The sequence below is a fragment of the Chrysoperla carnea genome, chromosome 1 (assembly GCF_905475395.1).
Source record: "Chrysoperla carnea chromosome 1, inChrCarn1.1, whole genome shotgun sequence".
NCBI classification, from domain to species: domain Eukaryota; kingdom Metazoa; phylum Arthropoda; class Insecta; order Neuroptera; family Chrysopidae; genus Chrysoperla; species Chrysoperla carnea.
In genome coordinates this window covers 70,914,691-70,942,427 of record NC_058337.1, presented here as the reverse complement: position 1 = coordinate 70,942,427, position 27,737 = coordinate 70,914,691, and the positions used below count along the sequence as shown (strand labels likewise).

The following is a 27,737-nucleotide window of genomic DNA, read 5'->3' as shown; positions in this document are numbered from 1 at the left end:
TATTCATATGTAGTATGTATAACATATATGTGTTCAATCAACTTTGTTAATAATCAACATTCAACAGTTGTGTTAGGTTGATTTATTTAATAATAATTTAACTGTTAAGTTGTTCGTTTTGTCTTTATTTGTTACTGAGACACAGTTTAAAATATTAATACACACTTAAGTAATAATCATTATTATTTATTATTTTTAATTGTTATTTAATTTTATTTTAAAATAGTTTTTTTTTTTGTTGGTTTTTTAAATTATATTTATAAAATGTATGTATGAACAATTTTAGTATTTTTAGATGTTTTTTTGAATAGTTTTTAAATTTTCGGATATGAAAATATACCCACAATTAATTTGTTATTAATTTGATAAAATTATTGTGAAGTTGTTAAATTTAATTTTATAATATTTAAACATTTTTTTAAGGAATGCAAATACTGCACTCCCTGAAATTTTCGAACCATTTTCGAACTTTTTTTTTCATTGTTATAATTTGATTTATTTATTTGGAAATGAAAATTCGATGGGATAATTATTCGGAATCAATATATGTTATTACCCTTTTAGAAATTTAATATTTGCAATCCGATACGGTATTAAGTATTCAAAAATATTTCGACAAATTTAAGGAAACTTGTAAATTAATAAATACTGAAGAAACTGTTTCTTATGCGTACATGCCCTTTCAAAGGTTTCACGCTTTTTTTTTTTTAAATAATACCTACTATTCGAAAATTCGATATTTAGAAAATTTAATATGGGCTTTACGTTTAAAAGTAAAATGTATTATTTAAAAATTTGGGCAAATCTTTAGTGTATCATTATATTTGACTTTTAAAATTTTTTGCTCCATTGTTTGAAGATAATTTTCAAATTTTTTGAACACTTGTTCGGAAGTGATGATGCTAAATTTACAAATTAGGTTTATTTTGATTAGACTTGATTATTAGATTTCTAATAGGAAGTTGTTGTTTTAAACTGGAAAATTAAATATTTTGTGAAAATTAATTATATCAAAAATGTATTTGTGTTTTTGTGTACGTTGCCTAAAAATTTTGTGAAAATGTATAAAAAAATGTATTTATGTTTGTGTGTGCGGTTCCAAATGTTTTTTTGCGCGAAAACTCTCAGTCAAATTATCTGATCAATTTGAAATTATTTGATATTGGATTGCAATGAGGAAATGATAGCATTAAATTGGGAGTCACTCTTTTTGGTCTAAATCTAATATTTACCGAAATATTTGGATTTTTGGAGGGAAATATAAAATTCGAATGAGTAACATTTGAATTTTTTGTTTCTATATTTATGTTAATCGTAGCCAACCCCAGTGTCTCTGTTGGTTTTGGTTAAAGTGTACCAACTACCGTTTGCGGTACTCGTAGGGCTCGATTCCCGCCGTCAGAACAAATTATGATGAGCTATTGTCGTCCATATGGACGGAAGAAACTAGTGTATATGTACGGAGGAAACACATGGAGCAGGAGGCCTCCGAATAAGTGTCGGTTCTGCCGAACGAACCCTCCAACTTAACCTACTTTAATAGTAATTAACGCTTAGAGTAATTATTAAATTAAAGATTTAGAAAATAAATTTAACTGTAGATTTAACTTCTTATTATGTTTCTGTAAGTTAAAAAAATATTATATTTTTCAGGATTAGAAAGCTGTTGAGCTGGCCCTTAAAGGCTATAGTCACCACGGCTCATTTTTATTAATTTTTTTTAAATACCCTAACAATTTATATGATAAATAATACGATTGTCATAATATTTGTAAGTCGAAATAAAATTTTTTTTCGAGTATCGACCGACACTGTCATACTTTTTTAACACTGGTTTTTTCTAAGCGGCAGAGCCCGCACTTAAAGAAATGACAAAAGCGAGAAATTTTTGCTCCCAACTTACATAAAAATAATTGTTATTTTACCCTGTATATATAATATATACATCAAGGTATACTAATTTTAGTCCAAAGTTTGTAACGCTTAGAAATATTGATCATACGAGAAAAAGCACTTCTTTAGCATTACCTTAATCTTTATAAAATTTGCAATTATCCATCGCAAGTTAGACTGTGGAGGCGAATGAAGCCTCAAAAACCCCCAAAATGCATGATAATTCGATATTAAAAAGAGACACAACATAAAAAATAAACTATCAATAATTTTGAGTACATAATGACCTAAAAAATTAAAAATTAAAAATGTGAATTTTCGTCATGAAAATATAGGGGTATACAAAAACATTCTTAGCAACTTTATCTAATAATTTTTTTCGATATCTCTAACACGAAGAACAATGTTTTTGTAGTAGTTAAAATATCTTAAACAAGTGAAAACAAACAATTGACTGAGTTAATTGTTGAAATACCACGTATAGAAAGTGTTGATTACTCTGTCACATTACACATACATACATGTAACTGATATCCCATATAATACATACAATATATATAATACATACTATATACAATTTGCACTGTCACGGGTAAACAGTGATGTTTACGAAAAAATGTTTCAAACAAAATTTGTTTATTTTTTTGTTTTTTTGGGTCTTGAACTCTAACGGTTCAAGACCCAATTGACCAATGTTGCTCATTTACGAACCTCACTTTTTACGTCCTTAACACGTTATAAATTTCAGCTTGATATGTATTTTCCTTTTTGAGTAATCGTGATGAGAGACAGGCAGACAGACAGACAACCGGAAATGAACTAATTAGGTGATTTTATGAACACCTATAACAAAATTTTGTTCGTAGTATCAATATTTTTAAGCGTTACAAGCTCGGAACTAAACTTAATATAACTTTTATACCATGTATATTTCATATACATGGTATAAAAATATACATAATAATATACAGTGCAAAATAGCACTACTTATTTCTTGCAAAGTATGACTTGCGTTATACTTATTTCTTGCAAAGTATGACTAAAAAAATGATTTTTAATATGTATGCAGCCAAGGAAATTCAATGAAATTTTTGCTATTAATTATTGTGGAAAAAAAATACATAGCGTGATTATTTTCATTTTAACGTTAATTTTTATCAGTCATTTAAATGCACTTTTCCTTAATAACAAATAATTTTATGATGGAAATTTTATTTAATAATAATATTTTTTTATTAGTAGCCTACTAACAAATTTTGGTATTTATAGTGAAGGTACCTATACTTTTATTATATTTTCGAAAAAATTTTTTACCGTTTCAATTTTTGAACAAGAATTAAATTTCGCAAATATATACAAACTATTTGCAGAAAAATTTATTTCTTTATATAAGAATTATTTTTTCTTGAATTAAGAATAATTTAGTATTTTAAGAGAAACATAGTCTTTGAGCGAGAAGAAATTTACTGAGACCATATATATAAAACTGTAAAGTTTTTTTTTTTTTTTTTTTTTTTTTTTTTTTTTTAATACATTTTACATAACCTAAATCGAACATAAATTTTTATTAGCCATTGGTATTGCCTGGAGCATTTCCGTAGAAAATTGAGGATTACTCCGCTCAAGGTCTTTTTATAACTTCTCAAAATTCGCTAAGAAAACTTTTTTTAAAAACTGTGTTTAATTTTTAAATATAAGTTATTATTAATGAAAATAAATAAAATTTGAAGAGTCATGTTCGTGATGTAATTATTTATAAAAAATTAGTTTTAAATTTTTTTTCAAAAATCATCCTGTATAAGTTTTTTTCACACACAATGTTTGGAAAAATAAAACCGAACACGCGCCTAACTTTATTTTATTTTTGAAAATAATGAAAATTGTATAATTGAAATTTGATTTTTTCTTAAGAAATAATACGTATGCAAATGTAAATAAATTGAAATATTATTTTTTAATTTTTCTTATCTACTGTGTAAAATAGAAATTTGTGTTGCTTTATTGTAATTGACTCGGGGGGAAATTTTGGGTGTATAAAGTATGCTTTCATCGAAATTTTGCGACTAGCCAGATATAAATTCGATTTGGGTGAAACTTGTTAAGCATATACTCTCTAATTACCCCCAAGGTAGGGGGAATTAATATACTATGGTCTTACGCAAGTAGATACTATACGACAAATATTTATTCCCTGTGATATTCCAAACCAGACCCTATCATGTTTCTTCTATTTTGTTAATTTTTATTTTTAAAGTTAGTAATTTTTTTAAAATATCATGCTTAAGGTAGTTCCTCCGCGACAGTCCAGTCTAAAAGTTTTGGACTAATACTATCATTCAGTGCATTAACTGTGCTTTGACTATTATACATATACCATATATTATTTTCACAAGACTGTAGTTACACACTAATTTATCTCCTATACGTATACACACACACACTATGATATATAACTTTAACATTAGTCTTCATATCCTTTCCACAAAAAAACATCGCTAAAACGAGTTATTTATTTAAGTTTTTTATCGAAACTATATGGTAAATAATTTTTATTTTTTTTTATATATTTTCTAAATATAGTATTCTACATTATATTAGTTTTTCATAGAGATGGTGAACGTCATTCATTGATAAATAAATATAATATTTGTAAATTTGTGTATTTTTATACGCTTCTCCCATGTACACGTACAAATTGCGTCACTTTTAATTGCTAATATCTCATGTATGGCATGGTAAATCATCTTCTAATTTTAACAGCATGTGTATTATGAATTAAATATTTTATATTCTGAGTTTTGAGAAATTCTTGAAATATCACTTTCGTGTAGGTACTACCTTAAGAAAATATTTTATTCCAATATAAACAAGAATTGTGAAAATACGGATATTTAAAATTTTAAATGCCGTAATCTAGTTGATTGCGGAGACTCAAAAGTCGTTCACCTAACATACATTTTAATAAGAGGGCATCCACAAATCTCGCCCCACATTTACGAGAGGGAGTCAAAAGATTTGCCATACCACACGTCCAAATCTAAAATTATACGGAAACAAAAAAACTTAAATATTACTAACTCGAAATATATCTATTATGTTACAACAATCCTAAATCCAAAATGATTCTACGAATGATGACTTTTGAGCTATGGAAATGCATAAAAACATATATGTATCTTGTGGTCAATGAAATTGCAACACAATCGACATATCAGATACGTTTGGTGGTTGAAAAATACACATTATTTAATATGTGTTTTAATGTCACCAAATATATTTGATATACAGTTTTGTTGCAATTTCATTAACCGCAAGTATACATACGCACATTTACAGGCGTCATGTGGAACCAACATTGTGAATAAAGAGATGTAAAAAATGGATATATCCGTTGAAAACACATCGCCAAATTTTCTCGTGATTCATGTTTCGGCTATTCGGCTAGAAATTACAAATTTTGTTTACACCCTGTAGACTCCTTGAAATTCAATATTCCAATACCAATATCTGAAGGCGTCGCCAGCCAGTGTGTCGGAGAGAGCCTAGATGGTGAAGAGATAAAATTTATAGTAAAATATACAAATTACAATTTTTTTATATAATTAAAATTCGAGGATTTGCGTTGACTAAAAACGATACGGAATCTTGCAGACTTGGTTAAAGGGCAGGAGGCATTTGGTAAATTTTTTTAAACTGCTCTTTCCTTGTAGCTTTCGCTATTGGCGACGTCCTTTCCCAATGCATACATTGTCTTTAAAAAAATTTCGTAAACATCTCTTGTTCAAAACTGACCAAAACATAATATAACATAATTACGAGACAAAAGTTTGTCTCGTTAATAAATCTGATGTGACGTTATGTGACCTGTCTGAGGCTACTAGTATGTGCTTAGAAACCAAAGATAGTCAAAAATTGGATTCAAAGAAAATCAAAATAAAATTTCTATCAAATTCTAAAAAACGATGCTTTTAGTGATGAAGTACAATTAGTGAGAGTGCACGGCTGAGGTAGATGTTGCAGTAATTCTAAATCGAAAATCTTAACACTATATGGTTTTCAGTTATGTGGAATTCATACGCACATACGTACAGACATATTGCCAAAACTACTCAAAATGTAGTAAATAATGCTGATAATGAATATTTAATACACGAATTTTTTCACGATTACAATACTTTCTTTACTTTATATAGCTGATATTCTTCTGATAATAAGGATTTTCATAATCAATACTCCTGCAGCAAACAAATTTTATATCAACATATTGTAGCAAACAAATTTTACTCGAATCCCAAAACACTAGTGCCTATGCTACCTAATCTGTAAATATTTTTTTACCGGAAATTAGCTCGGTAATTCAATATAAAAAAACTATTAAAATAAATAATTAGAAAAAACCTTGATTTAATATTGTATGTTATCGTTTTTGAAAACAAAGCTATTTTCAAAGTAATTAATAAGTTGTTAAGTAAAAATGTATAGTAATTTATATAACACCTACCTTTTTAAGTGGAACAGAATAATTTTATTAAAAATAACAGTTGATAATTTAATATCAGTGAAAAATTCTTGCTTCGTTTCCATAATAAAACCTATATATTGAAATGAAACAATTGTTTATAAAATTTTCTTAAAATTACTTTTTATTTGAACCTAATTTTGGAAGACCACCATTCTTTCGTCGAAGACGATAATGAATATATCCAATTGTTATAAAAATATTTTTTATAGAGCATGGGGACGGTAACATTTAAACTTTGAATTAATTGAGTAGAGAACAGAGCTAGCAAATTAATAGTAAAAAAAAAACTGTCATATTTAAAAAAAACATATATATAGGCAATGTGTATTACATCAGTTGATATATCAGCTTTTGAGGTAGATTATGAGTACGAATGCTAACCGATTTTTTAGCAGAACATTTTTTCAAAAACCGCATAGTTGTTGAAGGAAATTGAAGGGAAAACACATATAATACTCCTTATATGCATCTAACTCTTTATATGCACTCATTTACATAGTAAAAATCAATTAAAGTGGGGACCCTTGGAAATGAGAAAGTGGATTTCAGGGGCTAAAAAAAAATGGCATCCTAGCGAAAAATGTTTTGCAGAAAAGTTACAGATAAAACAAAATTGAATAACTTGCGCGGGATTTTTTCCACATAGCCTCAACTTTCATGAGAAAATCGCGAAAAATTTTTGTAAACACGATAACTCAAAAAGCTCTCAAAAAGAGATATCAAGCTGAAATTTTTATAGCGTGCTTAGGACGTAAAAAATGAGGTAGAGATCGTAAATGAGCAACATTTATCAATTGGGTCTTGTGTCCGTAGGACCTATCTTGTAAACCGTTAGAGGTATAACAAAAGTTTAAATGAAAAAATGTTTCTTATAAAAGATAAACAACTTTTGTTTGAAATATTTTTTATTAAACATCATTGTTTAAGCGTGAAGGCGCAAATTAGATGAAAACATTATATTGTATGTATACATGCGTATTGTATTGTAGAATAAATCGTTTAATTTACATATAAGCGTTCTTGATAGAGATTGCGAAATTTTTTCAGAAAATTTGAACTGTATAGACAACATTGATTGAGACTAGAATGTTCAGGCCATTTAGTACGTTTATACTGGGTCATGAAATACCAGGTTCTGCCTGGTTAGCGAATCGTCTCGCTGTCGTAGTCGGATCCAAGGCCATTAACCAAGCCTCAGCCTGCGTGTATTTTTGGGTGCTGTTCCCCAAGACTAGCTGATGCCATAAAGTTAATGTAGCCACTGAGATTCAGGTGCTTTCGTGGTTAATTCAGCAGCCAGCTGGTTGTTTTTTCACTTATTTTTTATGTCAAGGCAGGATCCGGTAGTTGACTCCGGTAGTTGATGAAAAAGATCTTGAATGAGTTATATCGCAGTTGCCACGCTGCTGAATTAGCGGTACAATGGGTACGTTTAGCAGAAAAAAGCGCTAGGAAGCGCTTGTAAGCAAAATGGCGATTGTTAAGCGGTAAGCGCTGTCAAATAGTAAATAGCTATATTCCTCTAGGACACTAAGTTAGCTTTAACCGGGGAACCTAACCTAATTTAAATATATGTTTGTAAATTATTAAATTATTCATATTAAAAAATTACCAATAATGAATAATATATTAAATAATGTTGTGAATGATGAAGAAGAACTGAAGTTAGCAAACATGTCCTGGCCGAAAACTGTACAGTTTGTTTTTCAGCGCTAGTAAGCGCTCTCAAGCGCTTTTTTCTGCCAAACGCACCCAATGATTCAGCACGTGCTGTAATGTTTCATTGCCATAACCACAACGGCGATACCGTTTATTACTCCCGAATAGTCGTTTGCTATCAAATAGAGCGACGCCGTGTCGTGCTCAGTGTATAATAAAGCAGTAGATACAAAAATTAGTATTCCTACGATTTAGCAGAAAGCGGTTGATCACTTCGCTTTAATAAATTTGTAACTCATATAAACATTTCCTCTAAAAGGCACCCTTTTAACATTAAATAACTATTTAAAGATCTCGGTGATCGCCATCAACATCTTATTATAAGCACTATGAACTTTCTGAAGCTGCAGTGACATACATCCTTAATTTAACAAGTTTTTTTACTTATTTCAATTTCATAACCAACCAGTGTACGTATATTTATTTGCATACAGCACACATACCAGTTTTTATATTTTAACATATTTTTTTTTTTTCAATTTTTCTTTTTTGAAGTAAATTTAAATTCTTTTGTTTGTAAATAATTGCTTAATTATTTTTAGCTGTATAATTAATTAAATAATGAAAATATGTGTCAGTATAATTTATGTAATATATGCATTCAAGTTTGCTAATTCAACACAAATAGTCGTCAATACAACACCTATATTTAAATTCATATTCATATTATTAATTCATTTGATTATTATGATAATAATCTATTTTTATTAATATTATCACGTGTAAAATAATGCTGACATATTGAAAATTATATATTAAAGGATTTTGTACTTTTTTTTAGAAAAAACGAATTCGGATTAATTTTATTTTTATTAAGCTTTCTTTGCTTTTTTCTGAAAAAGAGGTTGCAATTATTATGGAGATTTATTGATAAAATCTGCTGTGTGAGCCACCTAACTCTAATAGTCTCTCTTTATAGCATTATTATTCCTTCAAATTTTGTATTTTTATGAGATATTGAATACTTAACAAATATCGATAAGAGCCGTATTTATAAATATTTTACTACTTTTTTACACATGGATAATCATCCTCTTGGTTGCTTACCTTGCAGTTAGTAAACGTCATATAGTTTCTGTTTCTTAGATACTAATATATTACAATCAAATTAAACATTGGACCTTGCATCAAATCAGGTATTTTTGTTTTTTTGATATGTTGTTTGCAATGTAAAGACAATGTAAAATCCAAGTTTTCGACCTCGGCAAACGACTGGATCATGCCGAAAAATAAGAAAATCCTCGAAAATTTTGACCTTATTTCAGTTTTTGCCGATTGTGACCCGGAAGTTACTGATTTTTCCTCAAAAACTATAGTATTTATTTTTAAAGAAGGGTAAATTTTCAACAATTTGTTGACATTTTACTTGTAAAAAATAGAAAATTCATACTATTTTGAAGATATTTTTGAACATTTTTAGTTCGCGTTTTTGCTGTGGAAATGTAAATTTTTTTTCCAAGTCTACACAGATTTTAAACGTTACACTGCGCCCATACATGCTTGAGTTAACAATGTCGAGACTTTTTTTTTTTTAATTTTCCTTCTTCTGTCGAAACAACTTTTTCAGATTAAATTCTTAGCATAACTTCGTTGTTTCGCTTAATTGATAGTCAATAATATTGTTGATTAGCTGCTTTTCATGGGCACTCAGAATTTAATCTGAAAAAGTTATTTTGACAGAAGACGGAATATTTCAAAAATAAATTTTAACTCTCCAAAATCTTTAACTACTTTTAGAAGTTGTTGAAAAATTGATCAAAATAAAAATTCCATTAACTTCATAACTTTAATTAATTAAAAAAATTATTGAATTAATTTAAAAAAATTACTGAATTATTAAATTAAATTTGGAATTATCAAATTGTTGATATTAACTGGCTACAGAAAACTAAAACTATTAGCATATTATTAAATTTTTGTTCAACAAAAAATTATTATTTTAATGTTTTTGTCAACTATTTCACCTACCATTTGTTATTTGTTCAGGTATCTAATAAATTTAGTTACTTTAATACTACAAAAACACGAAACTGAACACATTAATTAAAATGTTTCAAAAGAAAATATATTGTAATATAGGTAAAACATGAATTCATATACCAAGTGTCCCTTTGAAATAATCAAGTGAAATATTTTTTAACGATTGACTTTTGAAAAGATTACTTAAATAAAAAGTTATCCTATTCGAGGGGGGGGGGTCAAATCAATTTCTACAGATTCTGATCAAGGTTTATATAAATTTCCTATCAAGAGTTGTTGGTTGGTTTTTTTTTACAAAGATTAACTTGTTTTTTGGAGTTTTTCTCTATCTTTTATTATTATAAAAAATCACGCACATTTTCATGTATTTAATAGGCTTACGAAAAAATGTTTCCAACAAAAATGGTTTGTTGTTTTATAAAAATTATTTTTTCTAATTTAAAATTTTCCTTTATGTCTTCTCAGTTCGGGACAATAATTTTTTTTTTGAACCTTGCAAATTTTACTTGAGAAAGGATTAAAAAAATTTTCAGCTGGATTTCTTAAAGTGGGACACTTAATGCATAAATATAATAGTAATAATAAATATAATAAAAAATCTACATAATTGTTGAATTGATATTTTCATTAAATAAGTTTTTTTTTGTTCAAAAAAATTTTAATATACTTTTCGTTAATTTTAAAATTGGGTAATTATTACTTTCCATAATAACGAACGTAACTAAAATAACACCTAACGAAAAAATATAGACATTTTATATATAAAGCATCCTCCATCGTGACTTTGCTCTCGAAATTTTTAAGTTCTATTACAATGTGTTGATGATCGAGTAATTTGACTGTTTTACCATTTCAACCTCTTAGAGGCTAAATTTTTTAATTTCTTTGTTAGTGGTTACAAATATCTTACTTAGAATTTAAACACACATTTCTGTCGTGAGTTATTTTTTCTCTGCGTTGATTTTTTGTCAGTTAGAACAAAGCCGCAAGAAAATATTTGCGAATATAGCGTTAACTAACGCAAATATTTCAAATAAGTATCTGCATGAAATGAACTAATACAATATTTTTCTTTCTTTTAGGTGTGTTTAAGTTTTTCAAAAATTACGAAATACCTTTTTTGCGACCACAGCGTTAACTAACGCCTGTCGAAAAATACTACTTAAAAAATCATCTTCATGATAATTTTATGAAAATGAACTCATACTTAAATATTTTTTATAATTCTGTGTAATGTTTTTTCAAAACAAAAAACCTTATTCTCGAAATTTTCGACTATTCCTATGCTTTTTTAATACCCTGTATATACAAGATTGTGAACTGTTGTAACAAATACTATAATACTAACATTAATTAAGAGAGATTTTAAGCACATTTAATAAAGAGGATTGATGGTTATTTTCAGAAATATATTTGAAAACCCATCATCGAAACCATTGTTTTTTTTTACACATTTCGCTCAAAAAATGTAGGTATAAAAGTATCAAAAAAAAGCTCTATTGTTCCTCAGACCTGGGCGGTACAATTCTGACTTCTGATATATATAAAAAATAATTTTTGAGAACGGAAATTGTGACTATGCATTTCACTTTTTCACAATCAGATTTACTGCACTAATCTTTGATAAAATTTTTCCATTAATTAACTCTTGGTAATAACTAATAGAGCTATCTAATTACTTTGAAATAAAACAAAAATGATTTATTAAATATAATTAGAATTTAATTTAATTTAATGGTGCAGTCACATCATTTAATGTAAACAGTTTTGATACTTTAAAGTTTAAACAGATAATTAAACTATGTTCTTGTTTTAAATTATATATGATATATTAAATTTGAGTCAATGACAGAGAAATACCTTTAGATTCCCTTGACATTAATAATACGGTCACTTTAAACTACAATTAAATCAATAATTTTTTTAATAAAATATTTTTTATGTTTTATTTCAGATTACTCTTAAAAGTCTAGTCAACAAAACAACATTAAAATGAAGCCAAGAAAATTAAATACTCCTAGTGTAATTAAGTTTTTATTATATGGATTGTTAGTTTTAGGTAAGTTTTTAAATTTTTGTGCTTTTTTTTTTTTGCTAGCAAGTAAGCTTGACACTTATCTCTGGGAAAAATTATTTGACACATCTTGATAGCAACCTGTTATAATGAAAGTTGTACATCCTATAAAAATCGAAAAATTATTTGGCAATTTCGGAATTAGAATTTTTTTTTTTTTGTAAAAAGAGAAGAGAAAATGGGAAAAATTATATTTTTATTTTTAAAATTGCCATTCCAGACGGAGAACATGTGAAAATGTCCATATAACGAAAATTATCGAAGAAAGAATTTCGATTTATTATTTGTTAGTGTTTGCCGCACTACATTTCTCATCATGAGATGATTTGAGGCCTGTTGTTGTATTTTAAAGGAATCAAGTTATAAACATTCAAAGATTGTTGTCTGTCTCTTTTTGTGCAATGACGTCACTAGTCGATATTTTCCTCTTTGTTTAATTAGGAGTTTTAAACTTTCATATTTTGCGTATTTATAAACATTTTCAAAAATCATATAAGTCAACATCCCCATTATGTTCCCAAAATGCAAACGAACCAAAAAACTGATAATTGTTCAGTTGCACTTGGATCTGGATATAGCAGGTAATGGATGGATCTAGCAGCTAATGAGTTATACCTTTAAAATACAATACACGTCTCAAATCATCGCATGGTGCGCCTCAAAAAATCGCATTAGTCACAAAAATTCAGTAACAAATTGATTTTTTCGAAGGAGATTATTCAACAAAATTCTATAGCCAGAACAAATCAATTATTTTTATTTATTTAAGAATAAAAAATTAACCGATTTCAAAAAAGGAGGCATTCTGTTTCGCTCGTATGTATGAAAGAGTTAGAGTTCGTTCGTACTGCGATGCCATTTTCAATAGTGGAATGACCCACTAACAAAGAAGGTTTTCAGTAACGGCTATAAAATTATAGTACTTCTGTCTTCGATAATTTTTTTTATACAGATATCTTCACATGTTTTCGATCCAATATATCTTTTTTTTCTATCTGTACAAAATTGCTACTACATTTTTAGAAAATACAGAATATTTCGAAAATCGTAAATTTTTAGTGAGATAAACCTAAATGAAACTCACTTTTATTTTGACCGTAAAACCTGAAAATAAAATAATATACAGAGTGTTCCATTAAAAAAAAAAAAAAAACTTTTCGTTCCGAATATCCTGTAAATTACGAAAATAATTTTAAAATGTATACAGCCAAAAAACCTGCATTATCCCAAAAACAAAATTTTCTTAAAATTAAGCAGTTGAGTCTTAATCTTTCGTGTCATATAACGTTAATAATTCTATATATTACTTTAGAGATATTTGGGTCTTGGAATATGATATTTTGACATTGGCGAAAAAAAACTTCGAGCATATGTGTTTACAGAAACGGCCATAAGTCATAGAAGTAATGTTACTCAAATCCTTTACCTGTATCGTAATAACATTAAACATTTAACTTTTAACGTTTTTAACGTTTAAAGACATGTGACACACTATTAAACTATAAGATATACGATTTTTTTTTCGACGCCGATATACCACGATATTTTGCACAACCAGAAAAAAATAACTTCGAATATATTAACAATAGCCTATACCCAATATACGGAAAAACGCATCCAAAACGGTTATAGGTTGTATGGGCTGTATTGTACACCTATTTGCCCGCATCGTTTATCAAAGTTACAGACATTTATAATGTTTGAGGGGCTATAAAACATTCGCTACGCTTATTAGTTAACGCAAACAATTATTAAATTGTTAACTTCGCTTATTTTTATTATTAGGTTTATTTGACAGTATTCTAGCCAAAAATGATGAGACATCACCTTCGATATCGATCGATAGAAAATCAATGGTATTAGTTGAAGGTCTATCAGATACATTTACATTAAATGTCAGGTAAATCTTATTATGCATAATTATTTAAAAATATAAATAAATTAAGCGATCATTAAACTAATTATTTAATTTATTATAATTAATACAGTGGGGCATTTAATGAAAATATTACAATATTTTTATTACCTCAACATTCGGACATAATTAGTGTTTCACCGAATATTATTGAAATTGAAGCACCACAGAATAACACATCACAATCATACAGTGTTTGTATATCGGCTGGTATTGCAGGACATTCCGCATTAAATTTTAATTCAACACCACCGGATCTTTTTGAGTAAGACTATAATATTTGTAACAAATACTGCTACCCACCCCTTAAAAAACTTATCATACCAATCGAAAGAGAGCAGTTGCATTAATTTTTTTTGAGTGCCACAAATTATATATATAAATGAAAGCATAATTCATCTAAAGTACCTATAATTATTTAATTTTTTTTTAAATTAATAATTCCAGAAAAAATTACGTTATAATATAGTGAAAGCAAGTTGAGAGGCAAACTATTTATCATTCTTCATGTTATTTTATCATTTCACTCCGCGTTAGCGTTACTAAAGCGTTGTGTTGACGTTACTGGCGTTTGAATTTAAATATAGAAAAACCATTTTCAAAAGGGTATTCTACTATTTTTGCAAAAATACCTCAAAATGTTGATTTTGCTAATAAAAAGCCATCAAAAATTCATTTCGGAAAAATACACACGCTTTCTTGCCAAAAACTTAAATTATATTTTAAACCTTTTTTAAACTGTCAAAAACGCGGGCATCCAATTTGATGATATAATATCGGTATCGTTATACGAAATAACACAAATAAGTTTGACAGATATATTCATAGACATCTGATTATAATAAATATAAATACTTATTATCTATGGATATATAATATATTATACTTGATTATACCCAGTTGTCTACACTGAACTAACTGATAGTCTATGGCCCATACCGATATGACATCACAGCAGGGCTTGCCCGCGTTTTAGGTCACGTGATATACAGTTTAAAAATTTCGATTTTTAATTTTAATATTTTAAAAGAAAAATGTGCTATTATCACTCGAAATCAGAATATTTAAGTATATTTTTACATAAATTTTAACTTTTTTCAAATTTCATAATTTATTTTTGACTAACGATAATACCCTATTGTAAAATTTCATCAATAATCTATTTCTTAAATTTAAAAAGAAATAGAAAAACATTAAAATTAAAAAACATGCAACTTCTCTATACTAGAAGCACTAGGAAATCAATTTCGCTCTCAAAAAAAAACACATAAGTAGTAGTCATTATTAGGTAAGTTAGGAGCAGCAAGGCAAAATCGATTAACAGACACTTAGACAATATCCTTTATCTTTTGATAAAAATGTAATTTTCCAATAATTATGATTGAAAGTGCGAATCAACGCAATGTGCGATAGAGTTTCAACATATAATATTTTCAATTCGAAATAAGTGCCTAAAATAGTAAAATTTATTTTGGTCAAGGTTTTTAATTTACTCGGAGCAACACAAACTATTCTTAAATAAACAATTTCATTGAAACAGGTATATTTTTGATACTTTCAAAATATCCAACTGGAAAACAAATTTTCTGGAAGTGCCCGAGCGATAATTTCATCAAGGATTTCTAGAATCTATCTAATTTTATTCAAAACTAGTCAATAAAAAAATAGCAAAAAGCAGCGCGTAGATTTCGAATGGTTGTATAATTCTCAATTAATAATTTTACGTTTTAGAGTAATTCTGAATAGAACATAAGAACTGCATGAGAATTACAATTACTTACTAATAAGGAAATGGGGGTGGGATGCAGTTTTAAATTGTTTGTTGTTTTGTTTTGTTTTTTTTTTATCAAAAATATTCTTTCTTTTTAAAGTACAAATAAATTATTTATACGGGTAACTGTTGAAAAAAGTGATGTTATTACTCAAGTATCCTCAATTATTGGTTGGATTTATTTTGCGGCATGGTCCATATCGTTTTATCCACAAATATATATTAATTTTAAACGAAAAAGGTTTGTAAATTTTTTGCCTTAAGTAATAAAATAAGTAATAAGAAACATTTTTAAATTATACTGTGTAACTGTTTTAAATTATACAGGGCTAACGTAAAGATAAAAAACACACAGACTCGTGATAAAACCACTATAGTCATAGTCAGCCCTTGTACCTTCAAAGTTAAATAATAATAACTAAAATATATGTTTGTTCATTTTTAGCGTGGTTGGTTTAAATTTTGATTTTATAAGTTTAAATATTGTTGGTTTTTTATTATACTCAGTGTTTAACTGTGGATTATATTTTATCCCAAAAATTAAGGTAATCTTTAATTATTTATTTATTTTAAAAAATTTGATCATTTTACATATTTACATAATTGTTTTGGTATCTCTGAATTTAAATTTTATAGTGATGTACTCAAATACATGCATTGCGAATTGCGAATTTAATTAATATTATAATTCTAGAAAAAAAGTAGGTTAGTAAATATTGGCAGCAGAATAAATATGCATTTAAAGTTGTCTTGAGGTCAAGTAAATGGTCCAAGAGCCCATAACACATTTTAGAGCACGGTTTTAATGCATCAAGTTATAGAGCTTAATAGTATCGTCTACTGTCTCTCCAGTTGTATAGGGAATGATTAGTCTCGATCCTGTTCGGTGTCCCACCACTCAAATGATTTGCGGTTTCTATGTTACCCTTATTATTGATACTAAACTATAAATATATCATGCAGCATCAATAATATTTTTTAACACATATATTTTACCTTGATTTTACCTTGCGCAGTACCTGTCCTAACTGTGAATGCCTCTGAGACTAATCATTCCCACCAGATGCATCAAATCAGTGCTCTAAAACTTTTTTGTGGTAAAATCGGATAATTTATGATTACCCAAATAATTACGTAAATATTTATTTTCCAAATATCGCACGGATTTACATAGAGTACATATTTTAAAATGTGCTTTTTAGTTTTTAAATCTTGTAAAGGTGATTGTGCAAATACGGGTCATTTAAATTGCGGTAATGTAACTAGGCGTTCATAGTATAAAAAATGTATTAAGTAAATATTTCACTAAAGTGAAAATTCATTTGAAATTGTCAGGTCGGCTAGTCTTTTTTTTTGGTAAAATCGAATAATTCACGATCATTTTTTTAATAATCTCACAACACTGAATACCACGCCTATAGCTTATGCCGAACAAAGGTTAATTTACTTGAAATCAAGGTTATTTATTTGGATTTTATTCTCTTTAAATATCAAATTACAACAATTAATTATATATATATATTTTTTTTAAATTATAAATTTTTCTTCTTTGGCATGCTAAAATTCATGAATCATAACTCATTGTTTATCATTAATAAGAGTTAAATACTTCAAAAATAAAAACAATTATTGTTTATCATGTAAAGTTGAAAATATGAATCACATTATTTAAATTATCACACATTACATGATTTTCAATTTTCAAATATGAACAGTTAAAAAATTTATAACGCTATCCGTTTACTGAACAATTTTTCCAACATTTGAAACTATGAAAAATTTTTACTTGCATTCAGAAATGCAAGTTTTCAAGTTTTTTACAGTGCTAAGCAAAATAAAAGCGCAAGAACTTACAAGATATACAAGCTGAGTGTTTATTGAATTATTAAGATTAATTTTCACCCAATGATTCTTTCATAACATTATTCATATAAAAATATAGGCAATATTATTACGTAAATGATGAAATCATTGTATGAAGAATTGAACATTGAACTTATAAATATTTCAGTATATGAGGCAATTTCTACATATATACATCAAATATGTAATTTGTATTGCATAAAAAATTAAAAAATGCGAATTGATATGAAATTTGATTATTATATAATTTTCCCATTTTTTGCAATTTTAAGATTGTTTTTTGCATACAAAAATTTATTTTTTTATATGAATTTTGATGTTTTTACAAAAAAAATGATCACCTCTTACAACCCCCACCCCTCTTCACCGGAAAACATTCAGCTGTTGAATTTTTTACTCAACATTTGTAACCCATTTATTAACCCTTTCCTGCTGAGTTTACCCTGTCACGAATTATTTTATAAATTGACTACTTTTTCAGGTACGCTTAGTCTAAAATACAAAAAAAACACATGACACATGACATATAATTCTTACAAGCAATCGTGTTTAACTCAATTCCTGATAAATACGAAAATTTGGAAAGTACCGTATGTGTAAAGAATGGCACCATTTTAGTTCTTTATAACTTTTGATTTGCTTTGCACATTTTCAGAGATATTTGCTATCAGTTTTTCTGAGCAAAAATGTTTTTCTACGACGTCTTGTCGAACCCCAACCGTCACATCACTTTTACAAATGTAATAATAGGGTCCAATAAACATCTGTAACAATTTCCGGTTTACTGTCGGTACTACTAAATTGAAATTTCAAGGATTAAGTTTGCTAGGATTATAAACAAGAATTGATCCCTTCAGTTTTATTGGTTACTCTCTTCAAAAATTATCCCGAAATTCGCCCCCTGATATTGAATGCCATTTACCACTCTTGAAATTCAAAAATCCTCGTGATTTGAACACATTGTGTAGAATGATTATAAATAGTATAAAAATGGAAAATTCTAAATTGATTAACAATTTTTTTTTTTCTAAAATTTAATTTTTAGAGCGAATTTGCTTCAAAGTATCCACGTAGCGTAATTCCAGTACAAGTGAATGATATTGTGTTTGCATTACATGCAACATTTGCAACAATTGTGACAATTTTACAATGTTTTATCTATGAACGTGACAATCAACGGGTTTCATTTACTGCGATTGGTATAATATGTGTGTTTGGTTTGTTTGTTGGAGTTACCTGTATTTTAGCTATTACTGGTACCATTTTGTGGTTGGATTTTATTAATTGTTGTTCATCAGTTAAATTATGTATCACATTAATTAAATACATTCCACAAGTAAGTTTTTCCTAACAATTTAGCAACAATGGTTCATCAATTTGAACTTTTCGTGGCGACATAATCCTTTTTCACTTCCATAGTTAAACATGGGAGCATATTATGATTTTCCTATTTGTCAAAAACTGCAAATGACATGAACTACCCGTTTAAGAGTTTTTCAAATATTATTAATAGTCACAGGATAATATAAGAAACTGTATTTTGGTAGTTAGAAAATCAGGGAGAGACAAAAAGGAGTGGGACGGTGTGTCCTTTAATCGATATGCCGATGGCTGCGATTGCTCCGTTTTATCGAAAACTCAATCGAAAATTTTCTTATATACGAAGTTGCCTAACAGGACAAAGAACATTTGTTCTGTAAAATAAATTTATTTATTTATGTACATATAATTAAGTAATTTATTTCTTTATGTACTTACGCAAAGTCCCAGCGGTGATGCAATCAGTAAGTTTTTTAAACGTGGATGCCATAAATAAATCTTGTTTTGAGTTGATTTTAGTGGTTTGTTTCAATATTTTTAGTGTATAGAAGAAGCATAGTGGTTCTTACTTCATTTTTTGTTCATTACTTGCTGCAAACACTAGTTTTTTTTGTTTTTTTTTTCAAATTATACAATTATTGATTTGTATTTAAGACAATTACAATATAAATTTTATATATTTTAGAGCTTTCCAGATTGCTATTTCATTTTTCCAGTCCAGAATATTCTATGAATGATGAAAATCTAAACATTTTCAACTCATTTAAAACAGTTTAATATATTTTAGAGCTTTCTAGATTTTTCTCGAAGTTTATAAATCGATCTGGAATATTTCAAATTATTCTAGAAATGTCAAGACTAATCGAGACCGTTCTAGATCAGTCTAGAAAGACTTATCGAGAACATTCTAGATCAGTCCGGAATAACGTAGGCGAATAATAGTAATATATTATCAAAAAATATATTTTCAACCCCCTTTTCTTTTACACCTCTACAACCATCCACATGTGCAACCACCATAGGGTCCATAGTGACACATGAGGACGTTAAGGCTAAAACTAACCACAATGACAATGGCTCTGTGATGTGTAGCTAAAACATTTTTGTTTGGCTAAAAAGTGAAATATATGGACAACACGTCCATTTTTATTGAAATGAACGCTCACCATTGAAACTGGTGACTATTAGTCAAATGAACATTATTGTGGCAACTTCCACATTAAGACTTCCACTTATCTATCTGCCTTTTACATTCTAATGCAAGCTCGATAACGCTAATAACATTAAGATATAATTTTGAAAATTCTTTATACTTAAAATTTCATCGAAATAAAAAATATTTGGTAACTGAGTCCGGATCCCGTGGTCCCTTACTGTAAAGGGGCTATTTAACATCAAATAGTATCCTAAAGTTATAAATTAAAATGTTTTTTTTTTCCAGGCTTATATGAATTATAAACGCAAAAGTACTGTTGGTTGGAGTATTGGAAATATATTTTTAGATTTTACTGGTGGATTATTAAGCATGCTGCAAATGATTCTTTCTATGTACAATTACAGTTCAGTATTTCCGTTACCAATACAATCGATTTATACAAAATTAGCCGTCCTATAAAATAAAACGGCTATAATTTATAACATGTTTGATATTTTTCAGATGACTGGATTTCAATATTAAGCGATCCAACAAAATTTGGTTTAGGATTTTTCTCCGTTGCATTTGATATATTTTTCATGATTCAGCATTATGTGTTATATCGGTAAGAAAATTTTTCTTTGGAAAAGTAGTTTTTACTTCTATTATTTATAGAATTCTGATAAGACTTAATTTTTTATTCATATTTTTATGATAGGGGAAAGGGCTAAAAACATAGCTTAAGTTATATTATCGACTGGCAAAAACCCTCCAAAGAAAGCTTCTAGTTTAAAGTGGAAACTATTAGAAAAACTTCCTTTATCCCATAATTTTCTACAAAACAACCGGTAAATCATATTCTCCTCTATGAGAGAGAATCTACCATTCATGTTAAAAATGACACTCTAGACCACAAGCCCATGCTGAAATTTTTTGGATGTAATGTCCTACCAGGAAACATGTTGAAAAAGATGCTCCTATATGAAAAGTAAGTTTAAGCACCATGGCGTCAGTTTTGCGCGGTACAGATGAGAATATGGATGTCACATCCCTTGGTATCTCAACCCTGCACCAGCAAACATATACGATGTTGCTGGATACTAATTCTACATATTCGAAGCGAATAACATAAATGCCGTACAGCAATAAACACGTAGGGCTTAGGAAATTGGCGGGAGATATAAAGTTTTTTTAACTTCCGGTACCGAAGTAACAGAATTATTTCTGTACTGCATTTATGTAATTCGCTTCAAATACCAATGTAGAGTTAGTATCCACCAACGCCGTACATATTTGGTGGTGCATGGGTGAGATACTAACGGATGTGACATCCATGTTCTCATCTGTACCGTGCAAAACTAACGCCATGGTGCTTAAATTTACTTCTACATATCTTAGAAGCATCTTTTTCAACAAGATTTTCCTGGTGGGTCATTTCACCCGAAAAATTGCAACAGGGGATTGTGGTCTACTCTTAAGCTAAGATCATATCGGAGGGGAGCCTGTTTACAGCAATAAGTGTATGGCCAGATACTTATACATAAGTATTTGAGCACAAGATGAACAAAGCGGATTTCTTTAGTATCCTGATTACTCACCATGTAATTAAATGACGATGTGGTCGATCTCGAATTTTTCTTTGATGTGTTATCTTAGACACATTATTTTAGTACCTGATAAAATACCTGATAAAATAAATACATAGTACCTGATAAAATAAATACATATTGTAATGGTCGATCCAGTTAGGTAAGTAACACAAAGTAGTTGGTTTATGGAAGCAAAATGTAAAATACGTTAATTTGAATAAGGCACGTTTGTTATCAGATGTAGTTATGCATTTTTTTATAACATTTTTTTATAATATTTTAATTCTTTTTTGATAACAGTTTATGAATTCCTTTGTTTTTGTTATTACAATGATAAACATAATGGGAATTTATATTTTGGGATCTATTTGTAGCTTAATCATAAAAATTTTCATTAATAAATCAAGGACTTGTTATTTAGGGTGTAAAGAAATCAAAACTTTGTTAATTAGACCGCTTACACCTGCCTGCATTTACTATGTCAGTAAATGTCATACCTTACTGTCTGGCTTAAGTGTTCCAGTTCAACACGAATTGGATGACTTTAAATCTTAAAGAACAAAATTCACTTGCATAAGTATTTTTTTAATTCACAAACACTGAATATCACGATAGGGAATACTTAATTTTAGTTAGATCAGTCACACATTAAATTACGACCGTGGTTGTTTAAGTACTAAATTTTGATCGCTAAATTATCAATTATCATGACTCAAATTATTTTCAAGGAAAATTTAAATATATCTATTTAAAATAGACATTTTTCAGCAAACAAAAATTTAAAGTTTGGCAAGGGCTGCTCCTTTTAAGCACAGGGCTTAAGTAAACGATTAGCGAACTGTAACTTCAATAAACCTCCTTTCGTTTACGCATTATATCGTTTCGGGAACTATAATGTCATATCGGGTGGTTGAAGTATTAGAAAATTATGATAAATACGGTGAAATTGAAAATTACCGATCATGGTTTAGTATTAGCAAACATATATGAATCAGACCAACAAGAACATTGCACTTTAAGCCTTATTTACAATCCATTTCTTGTACAAATATTGATATTATTATTCTTACTTATCATTGTTTTCGAAAAATTCTTCTTTTACAGTGAAAGTACTAAAACACTATCTATCACAAAAACACCATAAAATTCAACTTAAGCTTGCGTGTAAATTAAGAAACAAAACCACATTGCTGCCGTTTTTGGGAGTTAGTCTAGTAATTGAATATACACACATAACAACTCTCGATGGATCACATGCCATTTTTTTGGATCACATTATTGGTTTTATCAAGAATTTATTGTAGCTAAGATTTTAACATAAAGGAGAATTATATTTATATAACGAAATCACAATCCACATTTCGAATTTATGATTCTCAAATAGAAATTGTTTTAAATCCATTTTGTATGAAAGTTCCTAAATAACATATAATTATCAAACTACATGACTTACACAATTAACCATGAAAGTGTAGATTCTTCTATAACGAATCTACAAATAAAATCGAATGCATTTTTTAATTAATGTTTTTCCAAAATGAATATGCTTTATAGAAGCGAAAGATTAGTCCCAGCGCTGATTTCATATCTCTTTTGTTTAGTAATTATTTTTAGGTTTAGAAAAAATTTGGAAAGCTTTTTTGGTAAACTTTGGTCAATTTATTTATATCACTAAAAGTTTATATTTTTGTGATTGTATTGCATTGATTAATGCTCGATCTTTATTGACAATGTATTAAAGATTAGATGCCAAAAATTTTGACTAATTTAAATTAATAAAATTCTTCACGCCTGCCGAAAAATAAACTCGCCGTAATTACTTCAACTGTTCGGATTTTCCAACCATAGCCTTTCACTTATGTATGATACTATATTAAGGTAATTTTAAAATTAAATGGTTGACAAAATGTGACTTTAACAGCATCACCACATTAGTAGATGATCGAAAAATCATCAACGGAACAAATCAATTTTTTTTTAAATTTTCTGTAGCCCTTTAAGATGTACGCAATATATTATTTTGTATATCGGTTATAAAATAAATACATTACAAACGAACTATTGCTGTAATGTATTCTCTGATGAATACTCGATAACCAAATACCCGACAATCAATAGATTTTACAGCAATGTATTGTACAAACCAAGCCCCAAGCACAAAATATAATAATGCAAGAATGCCTAAGGTCACGTAAGAGACCCGCCAAGATGTGACAAACATGATTGAAAACTGAGATATTATCAAAATTCATGTACACATTTTTTATCATTTTGCTACTAAATATCAGGAGTGGCCACTTATTGTGGTTAACAATTTAAACGTTAAAATTAAAAGGCAATTTTCGCGAATCGAATGCTATACTTCAGGAGGTCAAAAAGATTGAATTATCTTCAACAATTAAGAATTTTGAAGTAACAAACGCGTTTAAAGCCTTTCATTTTAATTAAATATGATCATATTATTACATATTATTGGGTATATGCCATTTATCAATATCTCAAAAGTTATTCGAATCACCTCTTGCTAATACAACAAACTTCATAGGCAACGTTATTACCGATGGATTACATTAGTTTACAAAAACAATTTAACATTTTTATCAGGTTTTCAAATTTCCATTCCTCCCTTTAATTTGCGTACGGCTAAACCGAAAGTGATCGCATTTTCATCATCGTCAATAGATAGTAAACACACAATCAGTATGAATCATTTTTAGTTTAGTTAAAACCATCTTCATCAGAGAAGGTCATTAAAGCAATAATCGTGTATAATTACTTTCATGGTTATTTAGTAAGTCAATTAAAGTACAAAATATTCCGCGAATATGTTATTAACAGCTCTTATAAGTAATATACGCATGTGTTATGCTAAACACGTAAAATATCCTTTTTTAGCTAAAAATTTTCTTTCTTCCTCAAGTACTTAAAAAAATGTTTTTCCACGACGTCAGTATTAAATGATTATCAAATTTAATTGACTTAAGTGTTTCTGAATGATAAGATATTTTCCAGCAATTAGAAAATATTTTTGAAACATTTTTTTTGTATCATAAAAAATTGTAAAAATTTATTTATTATTTTTTTAAATTATATTGTAAAAAGAAAAAAAAAAGAAATACGAAAATTGTAACTATTTTTTTAAATGTTGTTTTTGTTCTTAACCCTATAGTTTAATTGTAGAACTAGAAATAATAATTGGTGCAAATTTATCCATAATACTCAAATAGTTATAAATTTGAGTTGTAAATATTTTACAATTCCCCTTGTAAAAAAATTTCCTTGTAGTTTGTACAAAAAATACCTGGCCAAAAATAAATAGAGACAAAATTCAATCATGTTGGGCTTGTTATACAAAAAAAGGTGATCTGCAGCGCATTCGCTTTATACGGTCGCACAAAAATGAAGCGTTGGCTCTTCTTACTAAACAGAATTATTGTTGTGTGCATGACAAGCCTATGCTATACAAGTGCATATTCAAAATAGTGAACGCGCTCGTGTAGCGGAGTGTATGACGTGAATGGACTGTATGTATATGTATGTAATTGTATCTGGTACAGCAAAGCCAGCTTAATGTTATTTCTGGGCCACTTTTTAAACACAGAAATTGTGCTCCTTTACCTCCTCTACACTCCATACTATAAGCAGTACTACAATATGTAAGAATTCAGTAAATTCGACTAAACTAGTGTCATTTGTTTAGAGAGGGGTCCTTCTAAAGCACAGTCAAGTGTTTATAAATTTGATTTGTAAATATTTCCCAATATACTGTTTAAATCTCATATTTAGAAAGTAGTTTGGCTGTGTAGTAAGTTTTTACTCTAGATAACTTCACCAAAAAGAAAAATTTAATTTACCTCTTACTAAAGAGAGTAATCTAATGTATTGTATAAATAGGCGGAAAAAAACTAAATCATTCGACTCACGTTTAAAAAATCATAGTTTCCATGTAAAACAATGCCTATATAGCATTCGGGGAGCCTAGCATTCCATAGTAAGCCCTTACCACAGTCATATAATGTGTACAAGTCATTTAACTTCTGACAAAATCATGGGTCTCTCAATGAAAATGTTTTAGTTGCATTATTAAACACTAGACAGCGCCACATATGTCGAATCCATATAGCGGTATTAGTAGAAAATTAAAAATAAATAAACAATTTTTAATTTTGTATAAATTCTATTTATATTTTCATTAAATTAATAACTAATTTTAATTAATTGATAATAATATTTGGTGAAAAACAAATTAATTATTTATAAATAATTTAATTAAATATTGGCCAGTGGTTTAGATTCGATACTGGTGGCGTTGCCATATAGCAGTTTTGGGAATTAGCGCGACTCAGTTTATCGTTTACTTTCGTGTGGGCATATTCTCCCCCGACGCCATAGTTCAGTGATTAATATCTTTGGCTCCTAAAACGTGGCAATATTCACTAGCGTATATACCAGGATCAATCGCACATATGGTCTAGTACACAGAGTGTTTGAAAAGTACCGAAACAGCAGAATTCAAAAAAAGTTTTATGCCTAAGTTGTAGGGTTTAAACAGCTGTATAATAATCAGCCCTTTTAAATGATTTAAAAGGTCATAAAAAAGTGAAGCCTTGTACATTACTGATAAAAGATAAACTTTAAAATAGGAAGGTATTCCTCTTAAAAAACATAATAACATTAAATTCTCTTTTAATAGAAGTAGATAAGCGATATCTCCATTTGAATATCCTAATTGGGTGATTCCATTTACTTATCGCTGAATTGACTTATTCTAATTAAAATTTAAACATGAATAGTTATCGCATGATTATTTCATCGAAAATCATTTAAAACAACATGTAATAGCATTCTGCAGATCAAGCTAACGATGAGTAAAAGTTCCATTCCATTAACGCATTAAGCACACGCTTTAGATCACATTAATCAATTAGAACTTGAAATTGCATCCCGTTATCAACAAGCCTTTTAATTGGCTAACGCAAGCTTTTAAGGGAGTTAACAAAGTGAAGTACTAAGAAACGATTATTCAGCGACGAGCTAAATTGAATGAATCGATTACCTTACTACTGAACTTGCTTGGTAGATATAAAAGAGTTACGCTTATGGTTCGAAATTTTTCATTGATTAATCATTAAGCTCTTGCATTTTAGCCATAACCTCCATCAGAGTGAGATCTAATTACACAGTTGGTGTTTTCAAACAATCTTACAATAGTACGCTCCCCCCCCCCAACAGCCATGCCAATCTTACAATGATATCATAACCTAATAATTTTAAATTTTGTTCCAGTGAGCGGTACGAAGAATTACCAGGAGGTGTCGTTAATGCAACTGAAATTGCTAATGAGGTAGCAAATAGTGTTCATTCTGACAGTGATAGTGGACTTTCAACTTGACCTAGGTAAAATTCATTTCAAGTTTAGGCAAGTCAGTGCGGTCAAAAAACTAGATCGTAGGTCTTCACGATCTGATACTGAGATATTAAAAGAATGAGTTGTTTACAATAACTCCAATATTATCATATAACTATTTTCATTTATAATTTCCAAAATTTAGTTTTGCCTAGTCCATTTTATTTTACAATCGTTAGTGTAAGTACACTAAAATAGACTTAGCAAAAATAAATTTTGCAAATAAAAGAGCGTGTGTTTCCACATAATAGAGTTTACTTCAAATATTTTCTTAGAAAAAGTAGTAGATTCTCTTTTAAAAAACTACAATATATAGAACTTAATATTTATTTTATACAACGGTTAAATCATATATCAATTTCATTTATCCTTCATATTGCTTGCTTTATAGTGCAGCACATGAAGGTTATAAAGAAGGAGAACGATCGCTACGTGTTAAAGCATTAGCGCGTCTGTCCCTGAAAATTTGTAGAATTTATAGTTCATTTTTCAGCCACCAGCCGCGCTGTCATCATTAAGTAGTATCTGCGAAGTTAGCTGTTTATGAGT

The 27,737-nt window shown here is 28.5% G+C and overlaps 1 protein-coding gene across 2 annotated transcripts; it reads left to right on the top strand.

Annotated features, from left to right (window-relative positions):
• The first annotated feature begins 72 nt into the window (after positions 1-72).
• LOC123290392 (cystinosin homolog) lies at positions 73-27,680 on the top strand. 2 transcript variants are annotated; one of them, XM_044870557.1, is made up of 10 exons: positions 73-169; positions 12,069-12,173; positions 13,974-14,088; positions 14,177-14,368; positions 15,975-16,115; positions 16,320-16,419; positions 18,783-19,073; positions 20,499-20,616; positions 20,715-20,817; positions 27,068-27,680. In XM_044870557.1, the coding sequence occupies exons 2-10, from the start codon at positions 12,107-12,109 to the stop codon at positions 27,171-27,173; spliced, it is 1,233 nt and encodes a 410-aa protein (XP_044726492.1). In that variant the 5' UTR covers positions 73-169; positions 12,069-12,106; the 3' UTR covers positions 27,174-27,680. The 2 variants fall into 2 exon arrangements, with proteins under 2 accessions (XP_044726492.1, XP_044726493.1); XM_044870558.1 differs by lacking the exon at positions 27,068-27,680 and adding an exon at positions 22,886-22,954.
• The last annotated feature ends 57 nt before the right edge of the window (positions 27,681-27,737 follow it).

Excerpts from the sequence above, each read along its gene's own strand:
- LOC123290392 (XM_044870557.1), top strand. The coding sequence starts at position 12,107 with ATGAAGCCAAGAAAATTAAATACTCCTAGTGTAATTAAGTTTTTATTA. Across the intron at positions 12,174-13,973 it reads ATATGGATTGTTAGTTTTAG|GTTTATTTGACAGTATTCTA; the intron begins GTAAGTTTTTAA and ends TTTTATTATTAG. Across the intron at positions 14,369-15,974 it reads ACACCACCGGATCTTTTTGA|TACAAATAAATTATTTATAC; the intron begins GTAAGACTATAA and ends TTCTTTTTAAAG.